Genomic DNA, 10,701 nt, shown 5'->3' on the forward strand with positions numbered 1-10,701 from the left:
TTGTCAATCATATAATATAAAACACACATCAACTAAGGATTTGCAACGGAATTTTCATAGTCGTCTTAAAACCAAGTGATATACACATGCAATGCTCTAAAACACAAACAGATGTGCAATAATAAACACCTGATAACTCAACAGTCGCATTTTTGAAACCTTTAAACAATTTAAACAAACTCATGCTTTGCTCCCAACATGCATGCGATAGATATAAATCAGCAACAGGATAAGTCTTAAAAAATCAATCAAATAATCTATATGCTCCAAAATAGAGTTCAAACAATCATATGTGGAACCGCCGGTTTCTGCACCCCTACGCCTGTCACCGCCCTGCCACCGCCTGCCGCCTGAAAAGCTGTCGGAACCGGCGGTTTCGAACCGCCAGTTACGGTTCTTCATTTCTTGACACCCTGAACCGGCCCGTCGGAACCGCCGAACCTTGTCCCGGTTCCGAACCGTCTCCGCGGTTCCGGTTCACGGTTCCGAACCGCCGGTGACGGTTCCAGGCCAGTTCAGCCGGGCCGGTTCGGTTTGGTGACCTCTAGAGATGATAGCGAGAAGGCAACAAGAATATGTCACTCAACTTGATAAAATTCCAACCAAGAAGGAGACGATATGGATTGGATGAAAATTGGGAACCAAAAGCATTGCAAATTTCTCAATCTGAACATTTATTAAGAGAGGCATTAATTAAGGTAGGCTACTGATATTAATTTACTTTGCAGATGAGGATGAAGTGCTACACCTACCACAGGCCAAAAACAGAATTGATTGCTAAATCAAAAGCATCAACAAAATCAAACCAAGCTTTGAAATTAGTGTTTAAAAAAAAAAATTAACCCCAAATCCTCCATATCCTATCTCCAACAAAACTCACAAACCTCCTCACTGAACCCTTATCGAATTCCTCCTCCGTGATAACAATCTCCTCCTCTTCCTCCTGCTCGCCTCCACCACCGCTCTCCGCCGCCGTGTGTGAGTCAACGAAACAGAAATCAACATCGGTCAAACTCGGTTCCGAATGCTGGGGCTCATTCAAAATAGGGAGTTTGACGCTTTTGCCCTACCTCCTCTCCTTTTTGGTCTTTTCTTTCCGGCTGAGGCTCTCCTCGAATGCGTCGATGGCCTCGTGTATGAGCTGGCGGTTCGGCGACGAATCCCACTTGGCCCAATAGCTCATGTAGCAGCGGAAGCAGTTGCAGTTGAAGCAGGCCGCGTGGTCATCCCCCGCCGCCGGCGTAGACTTGCGTTGGGAAATGAGGTAGGCGAGGACTTCCCTCTCGGCCGGAGATAGAGCGGCGGTCAGAGCCAATATCGCCGCCGGCAAAAACGAGAGGAGGTGCTCTGAAACAACAGACGGCATTGGAAACCTGCATCTTCCAACAACGCTAACGCTGCTGTTACACTTCATTTTCATTAACTATACTCCATAAATCTACCCATTTCTTTAAATTCTAAGTATTTTGATTCTGCTGTTCCAGATTTGGACAAGATATTACCCTCATGCTGCTATTGCATCTATTTATACACTACAATATTTTCAATCAACAATTTTTTTTACTAACACTAAATTTCTTTACAATTATTATATGCATGTGTGCTGTATATATACGCTTTTTTTTTAGTTAGGGATATTTTCAATCAACAATTTTTTTTACTAACACTAAATTTCTTTACAATTATTATATGCATGTGTGCTGTATATATACGCATTTTTTTTTTAGTTAGGGGAGCTTGTGAGTTGAGTTGTGAGATGTGATAGATCCATGCAATTGCAACTTCTTAATTTATTAATTAGTAGATTCAAGCACAATAACAACAACATTATCCTTCACTACAAAAACTTGTTTTTTAAGGACATAAAATTCGAGATGCAATGACTTGCGCTTGAAAATTTTAAAAAAAAAATGATAATTTAGGACGCAAAAGAAATCATTCCTAAATTATAAAAATTAACTTAATCTTTTACCTTTATAGGACGCTTCCATTTAAGTCCTCTAATTCTAGTTACGACACCAACAATACGAATGTTTTTTGAAGCGTTGGCGATATATTTTACAATATATCCGCCAACACTTCAAAAAGAAGAGAAAAAAAAAAGAAAAACTTGAATATTCCTTATTCTGAAAAACACATATCTCGATCTCATATTCCAAAAGATCAGCAAATTTAATCTCAAATTCCGAAATGTTAGCTAATTTAATGGGTTTTTTTTCTTTCTGAAATCTCTCCCACTGAATATGGCACGATTGGTTTTAAACACAAAAATAAATAAATAAATAAAAATTAAAAGTAGTAATCGTAAATCATTGGTATAAAAGTCATATTAGTTATTATAGGGTTCTTTTATCGCAAATTATCTCCCTGGATTTCATAATATGTCGGTTCCATGCAGGGGCGGATCCACTTAGAGGGAATAAGGGGCAATTCCCGACCTCAATATAATTAATTTATACTCTTTCCGTCCGTCATTAGGAGTCCTATTTCTTGGCAACACGGATTTTAAGAAAAGTGGGTAGAAAAAAGTTAGTGGACTAGGGGTCTCACTTATATATATTAGTTTTAAATAAAATGTGAGTGGAATGAGTTAGTGGAAGGTGAGACCCTAATACCATTTATAGAAAAAGTGAACCGAGACTACTATTCGCGGACGGAGTTAATGAACTTTTAAAATTGTGTAATTTCCTTAGTAAATGTTCCACCTCAAACTTCTAAAATTTCTTCATGTACTCCCTCCGTCCAATAGAAATTGACCATATTTCTTTTTTCGTCCGTCCCATACAAATAGTCACATATCCATTATGGTAACTTTTTTCTCCTTCTTTTTTACTTTTTCATTTATGGGTCCACCATCCACTACACAATTTCAACTACTTTTTCTCCTTCTCTCTTACTTTACCAAATTACGCATTAAAACTCGTGCAACCCTAAAGGGCCAATTTCTATGGGACGGAGGGAGTATTTATTTTTGCTCCTGCTAAATTGAATTTCTGGCTTAGTCCCTGGTTCCATGTGAAACTTTACCTGTTCATATAAACCGAATGAAAATTATAAATTGAATTAGTATATTAGACAAATAGAACTTTCAAATTTGCTTACGAATTAAGTTTAATAATAATATTTAACAAATTCAAATAATTGTTAAATAAATTGAGTTATACCTATAATTTGACTTCAAAATTCATGCTAGTGGATTAAAACTAAGCCAATATTTTACAATTAATTAATCCATATTAGAATAACACATAACAGTCGAGTATAGGGATATAGATCTATAGTTATGTATTACCATTTTCAATAATATTTTTTAATAAATTAAAAATAAACTAAATATATAAAATAAAACCAACAATGCAAATAATAAATTCAAAAGGCGTCATGTTTTCATAATTTATGAATTACGGAGTAGTACTATATTTTAACTTCAATAAATTGCATGTTTTATCTAGCTTCTTTTATAGTAAATTAGAATAAGGTGAATCCTATGATTAACAAAGTATTCTAGCAATTTATTTTGAGCCTAAGACATTTTTTTTTATTTTGAGCCTAAGACATTTTTTTTTATTTTGAGCCTAAGACATTTTTTTACGACCACAGGTGTACCGAATCTACCTTTGGCGGAATCCGACTGTTCGGCCATGTTTGCGGATTAAGACCGAAAGTCTCCCAATAGTTAGCAGGATTTGAACTCGTACCGAATCTGCATTCTCGTACCAAATCTGCATTTGGAGGAATCCAACTAATCCTGTACGACCGGGTTTAGGGATTAAGACCGAAAGTCTCCCAACAGTTGGCGGGATTTGAACTCGTGACCTCAAGGTCACCACAGCCCTGCGCTGCCAACTGCGCTACGACCTGTAGGTAGCCCAAGACATCTTTTAGTGGAGCCGAATCATGAATTTTCATTCTCTAAAAAATTAGACCCTTCCCTATGATCTCTATTCAATAGTAAGAACTCGGGCTTAATTTTATTCTAAATGTATACAAGGAACACCATAAAATATAAACTGAATGCTTAGTTATGAACAAGAATGACATCATCATAATGGGGAATAAGACGTACTACATATAATGAAAACCATGAAAGACGAATGCAGTAGTCAAATTCGATTATAGAACATCATCATCCTTCAACTGTAACACAGTATGCAGAGATAGTCGTGGCCATCCTTACTCGAAACAAGGCAACAGGCTTTAGAGTTTCTTTTTATGCGTTTAGATTCAACCGAATATTTTGTTCTTTTCAGAAACACCATTCTATAAGCTTGACGATGATACCATGGGGTTCTCAGAGTCTCTGAACAATGACCGAGCTCAACAACCCTGCTTGCTCAATTGTCTGGGTGAGATCGGTGAGGACCTTGGGAGGAAATCCGACTGTCTGCAACTGATAAGACCGTGTGCCCCCAGGCCGAGATGAATCAATGAAAGACCGGATATCAGCTATTGTATGGTGGTGATTGAAGTGTGCAACCATTCGAGTTCCATCAGCAAGCCTAAGTTGAATCGAAGTGGATGGCAGTGATTTATCTACCACAAGGCCTTCTGAAGGGGCAGGGGCACTCAGGAGGGGAGCAGCAATAGTTGTATCAGGGGCAGATACGGTTGCCGAGCTACTTCCCAGAGTCCTGCCTACTCCCTGAAACGGAACACTGCGTACTTCTGGTTCCTGCCACAACATACAAGTTAGAACATCTTCCTTGATGCATACAATCACTTTCACATGCACATAAATGTTTCAGCACTTAGGATGCTAGCAGATCAGGAGTCATGAAAAGTGTGGGGGAGAGATGAATAGGCCTCTGTTTAACGAATTCAAGTTTGAGATTGATGTGCTTGAAGGAGAGCATGGAGATTATAAGATGGACTGAGAATGCACTTACAGGGCGGTTTTCATCCCTTCTTATAAGATTGACGTGAACAGAGGATCTCCTGTCTGCAGGCTCCAGCTCTTTCGGGCACTCAGACTTTCTGATGCTCTGCAAATAAGAATCATCACAACAAAGCACATATGGCATAGTCATTCACACATCATGAAATCCTATAATTCAATCTTACAATTCTACTTTGAAAATGTGGAATGGAATGGTTTCATGGTGTGCAATCTGATACAAGTATAAATGTATAATACCACCATTCTCAGTGATTACGAGAAACTGGCAATAACAAAAGGAGTAACGCACAATCATAAGGGCATCCCAAGAAAGAGCTCCCAGAGAAGTATCAGCATATCGACCACCCAATTCCCAGTTGAACCCTTACCGTTAACCCTTTAAAATGTTAAAAACATTTACCCTCTTACCTCAATAAATGAAGCATTCTCAGGATCATCCAAGCTCCTCAAAGGGCCATCATTAACAGTGAAACCATTTCTCCAGAAAACGATGTTGTGTACAACCGACTCAGGCTACTGTGGAGCAGTTGGCACAGTTTCACCTGAAAGCAGCCTTCCTGTCCCAGCAAAGCTTCTTGAGCTCGAAGATGGCTGAAGATTCTCCATTGGCCCTTGTGTAGCCCCCAGTTGTCGAGCTTGGTCAAAAATTGCATCAACGTCATTACCCTCGGACGGGTCTTGGACAAGCATACCACTGAAAATAAAATAATTAGCAAGATGAAGAGTCTCCAACTATATCTAAGTGAAAGATGAAATCTTTTTTCTCCAAATAGAACAAAGCAAACTATGAATATGTTATTGAATAGAGGGGGAACAAGTAGTACAAACTTGAACTTGATCACAAGCTACAAGATCAGATCATGCAACCTGGAAACTCGTAGAATTATCAGTCGACATCACATACACATACATGTGATGTGACTGGCTTCTCTCAGGAATCCAACAAGGGATCACTTATTATCCTTAATACTAATCTACCAACCATAGCATTACAGGAAAGAAGGATGATTAAGCACTCAAGATACAATGAATTGACACCAATCACACCATCAAATGCAGCATAAAACTCTAAACCACAATAACAGATCCCACCACCACCAGAGCTACCAATCATCACACGCAAGATGGAGAGAGAAAAATCCCCAAAATAAGTTGTTGAGGTGTAAGTACAGACGTCTGAACGAAATTCACAAACATTACAGCGCCCTAAAATCTAAAATCCAATAATTGGTAATGAGAAAGCAAGCGTAAATTCGAAGCCACAGCTAATTACCCTCAAGTAGGAAGAATTTTAAATTAGGGCAAACATTGGAAAAATAGGAAATCACAAGAAGGGACCTTTTCTCCCCGCCGGTATAGTATTCCTGAGGTCCATCGGAATCACTGTCGGGGTCATGAGCCGAAGGCCTATTCAGGTCGGAGAGAGTCCGAATACCGCCGGTCCGGCTGGTGGAGGGTTTTGAGGGTTTCTTGTCGCGAGAAGCCATGGTTTGATTTCGATTGATTTTTCGTGCAGGAATTGAACCACAATAGTGAGGTAGAGGGAAGGGCAGATGATTCTTTCTTTTATTTCACTTTATTTTAGTTTTCTGTTTTCCTTTTCCTTTTCTCTTTGTTTTTCTTTTTTTTTTAATAATGATTGAGTAAATATTTAGTCAACCTCTACAGAAAAAAGTTTGATTCCAATATTTTTGGATAAAACAAAAAAATCTGATTTCTGTTTACGCTTTGATTTATGTATGAAGCAACTTTCGTTGCTTTGTATTTCTAATTGCTATGATAATTGTCACAATAATAACTAAAATGATATGCAAAATCATTATCTTTCGGAATCTGTTCTATTTTACTTAACCATAATAAGTTAAGCAAACGGAAAGATAAACAAATACACTAATATACCGATAATATTTATTATATGTCCACTCATATTTTATGATCGCATAGAGATAAAGTTATCAATATGTATCAATATGATTTTGATCTAAACAAGAATGAATTTAAATCCAGAAATACAGGCTAATTTTGAACCATAAGATTAGGTGATTTGATCTTATGATTAGAAGATCGATGGCTCCGATTTTGAATCATAGGATTAGACAATTTGATCTTGAGGGATTCGTTCATTTGTTATGCTCTATTCCTTCTTTTGTATGACCAATGATCATTGTCAGTTTTAAGCATTTTGTCATTTAACTTATATGACTCATTTATAGTCTTGTTATAATATGTTATTTGGTATGCTTCGATTTTACCTTTAGTATGACCTATGATCATATCAGTTGTAGGCATGATTTCATAGCACTTGTATGATTCTTTTACGATCATCATTTTGTAACTATTATGACTGGTTTATGCGTAGTAATCTTATATGACCTGATGTTGTATTTGCCATGCTACGAATCTCAACTTATTGTATTTTACGTAGTACTATTATTTTGCCTCATCATACTTACTTGCTTTGTTTTTAACAGTCTAGATTTAAATACACCAGACTGCCCTATCGAACTCAAACCATTTAATTTGTTGATAGTAGGTTTCCAACATTGGACAATACTAATGAGTTTTATGAGAACTATGGTCGACGTGTTGGTTTTGACACACGGAAGAATGGTTCTTAGAAAGGCCGATGATGCGGCCATGACCGTTCGGTCCCACCTCAACCGCTGCGAACGGGCAAGGAATGTCTGGGGACAGGCCGCGTAGTCGACGAGAAAGATGGGTTGTACTTTTATCACGTGAGTGAGTTGTGCCCTTCCCTTCCGCCATCGCATTATTAACTGCACGTTCTCTTCCATTATTAAATCAAATCACTTATACCACTCTTCAATTTTCACATTATTAATCCCGTTTTTATTTTTAAACCAAATTCCCGTACTATGTCCAATAATACTAGGCCTGGGGAAACTGTTCTCGGTTCTTGGTTAATCAAAAACCGAACCTTATTTTTTCAGTTCTCAGTTAACCGAAAACCGAAAAATAAGGTTGAGGTTCGGTTCCGGTTATTAAGTTTAAGCTAATCTCGGTTCCGGTTCTAACCGAGAACCGAAAGGTTAGAACCGAATAACCGTTATTTTCTAAATATTTATATTTATTTTAGTTTTATTATTATTGCGGTGGAAGCACGACCTCAGTCCAAATTTGTACTATCCATCAACCAACATACATGTAGGTCAGTCACAAGAATGAGTTCTCTAAACTCTAAACACAGAGAGAGGATCACTGGTTTGGTACTCACCCAAGACCATGCGAAGAATGCCAGTTGAAACGAGTTCTGCAAACGAAGATGAACCATTCATTATCTGATGTGAACAAAAGTAGAGTAGCTGGATGATCATGATCAAGAAAAAGAAGACGAGTCGTACCTGAAACAAGAGGAGGTGCATGAGGTGGAGGAGGAATCTGGGGTGATCGAACCAGAAGAAGTGATCGCCTGGTCTAACAAGCAATGTTCCTTGGATTACATGGGACTTGTCACTAGTGTCTAAGCACATTTTTGTAATGATGTGTTACGGACGTTCTCCGTAACAGCCCGTTGTCTTCCCTCTCGCGATTACTAGCGATCAACCTTCCGGCAACTTCGAAGGGAAGATCACGGATTTGTTGCTGGGTAGACGTGTTCTACTTAGCAACAAAGAGACGATAGTTTGATTTCTTGGAACTCAAGATAGGGTTTAGGGAAAATATTTCATTCATTGATTGATCGATCGATTGATTGCTTGATTGATACAATGATATAATCTCTCCAATTTATAATACTAGATACTAATACCTAACTTATTGAACAAGAAAACAAAGATATGGAAAAGATATGGTGAAATAAAAGATAACTAAATAGAATAATATCTTAAGGATATTCCCTAATAATATGTAGAGGATGATCGTATCAACTCCCCCACGGTTGAAATCCACCTTGTCCTCAAGGTGGGAACCACGAACCATTGACGAGAGTTGAAAGCAAAAGCTTTAGCTAGGCGTCTCCTCCCGGATCAAACACATATCGAACAGCTGAATGTCTCCCTTTTTCACCCTTGTCAAAAATCAACAAAGGAGACCCAATGTTGTCGGCAGAATTCCATGCCAAAATGAAAATCTTGTTCACGCCTCTCAGAATGCTCAAACATGGCGTGTCATTGCGCGGAGGGATCAACCTTGCATCGGTATCGAGCGAGGTTGATCGATGAATCATACTTGTAACCTCACCTACATTCCAATCCATATAGACACAAGCCATTACGGGCAAACTCGTGTAAGAACCATCTCCTTTCTTACCCACTTCTTTAGACTTTAATCTCAGCTCATCCATTTCTACTATAAGGTCCGATTTTGTTGTCTCAAGTGCAGCCTTATACTCAACTATAATATTCTCAATCTCCATCATCTCTTCTCCTTCTTGTATATTTGTTACCCATTTTTTCTTCATTGAGCTCGGGATAGCAGCTTGTGGATGCAGATTAGACACCGCAAATGGTGTTGTCACGGGCAGTGAGTGCAAGGGCTGGAAAGGTCCCGGAGCGGCGTAGGGTAGCAGCTCCAAAGGCGGTAAAGGACTCGGCCGCTGCAGCTGGCGATCTGATTGGGGCAGCGGCGGCGACGGTTGGTAATTTTGGTTGGGCTGCTTTGCCGAAATGGTTGCTGTCAGAGGTGATTCCAAACATGAAGGCTGGCGAGTCGCATGTTGATCCGATTGCTGAAATACGAGCGGCCGTCGCTGGATCGATGGGTTTCCCTGAGGTGGTTGGAAATCCGGCCTAAGATTTATAGACTCGGTGGTGCTGTGTCGCGGTGGAGCCAATGAGACATTGGGGTATAAACCCGACTGCCCACGAGAAGCCATAGTATTTCTCGATGGAGGGTATTCTAGCGTCCGGTGCGACGAAGAAACAACTGGCTCATCGGGCTGCGATAATGATCGGAATTTGCTCACTCGGTCATCTGTGGCATCGACATGAGTTTCCTTCCTGTCCCATACCTCCAACAAGTGATCTAACTCTGCATTAATCGGTTCCTCCGCTATGATTGCTGAACGAGGCTGCCGAGACGCGGGCCCTCTAACGGAATACCTTCTGGGAAAGGTGTACAGCGGCGCCGCTGTGTCACGCGCCGTGTAAGGTTGATTCCGACGTGAGTTAGGGACATGGGCCAACGGCTGATCATACACCGAGACCTCGTTGAAGGGGCGTTGCCTTGGTGTCTCTCGATAGACAGGTGGGTCCCAACAGGTAGGTCAGGCGCTTGGGCGGTGATGGCGAGTACATATCTAGCTCGTAGGATGAAGAATGCTGATATGCAGTGGTCCGACGGGTCCATGGTGGGTCCCAGTTGTCGCGACGACGAGTCTGCCTTGGCTCCCGGTTGAACGGTTGTCGTGCTAAATTGTCCACCCGTCGATCCAAGTTGTCGAAGCGAGCATTCAACTTTTCAAACCCTAAAGTGATTGGGTCGACAGAAGACTTCCCGGATTGATCTCTTTGGTCCGGTCGATAGTCGCCGGTGTTGGGGTGTCGCGGCGGGCAGATCTACAGCGCCGGCGTCGCCTCCCTCGTCGGCAGTTCCGACGTATATTGGCCATGGTGTGTTGACGTCATGAGTACGGTGGAGTGGATTAGATGCGGTTGTGATGGTAGTGCTGTGGCTGAATTTTTTTTTTTTTTTTTTGGGAAATATAGATGAACGAAGATGGAGGATGAGTACGGGATGAAAGCACCAGTTGTTACGGATGTTCTCCGTAACAGCCCGTTGTCTTCCCTCTCGCGATTACTAGCGATCAACCTTCCGGCAACTTCGAAGGGAAGATCACGGATTTG

The 10,701-nt window shown here is 40.3% G+C and overlaps 1 protein-coding gene and 1 pseudogene across 1 annotated transcript; both read right to left on the reverse strand.

Moving 5' to 3' along the window:
• Positions 1 to 1,066: 1,066 nt before the first annotated feature.
• On the reverse strand, positions 1,067 to 1,414 carry LOC121810759. The gene has a single exon (XM_042211496.1). The coding sequence runs from the start codon at positions 1,412 to 1,414 to the stop codon at positions 1,067 to 1,069; it is 348 nt and encodes a 115-aa protein (XP_042067430.1).
• Positions 1,415 to 3,969: 2,555 nt separating this feature from the next.
• On the reverse strand, positions 3,970 to 6,485 carry LOC121740767 (annotated as a pseudogene).
• Positions 6,486 to 10,701: the final 4,216 nt, after the last annotated feature.

Source organism: Salvia splendens, chromosome 7 (assembly GCF_004379255.2).
Source record: "Salvia splendens isolate huo1 chromosome 7, SspV2, whole genome shotgun sequence".
Classification (NCBI taxonomy): Eukaryota; Viridiplantae; Streptophyta; class Magnoliopsida; order Lamiales; family Lamiaceae; genus Salvia; species Salvia splendens.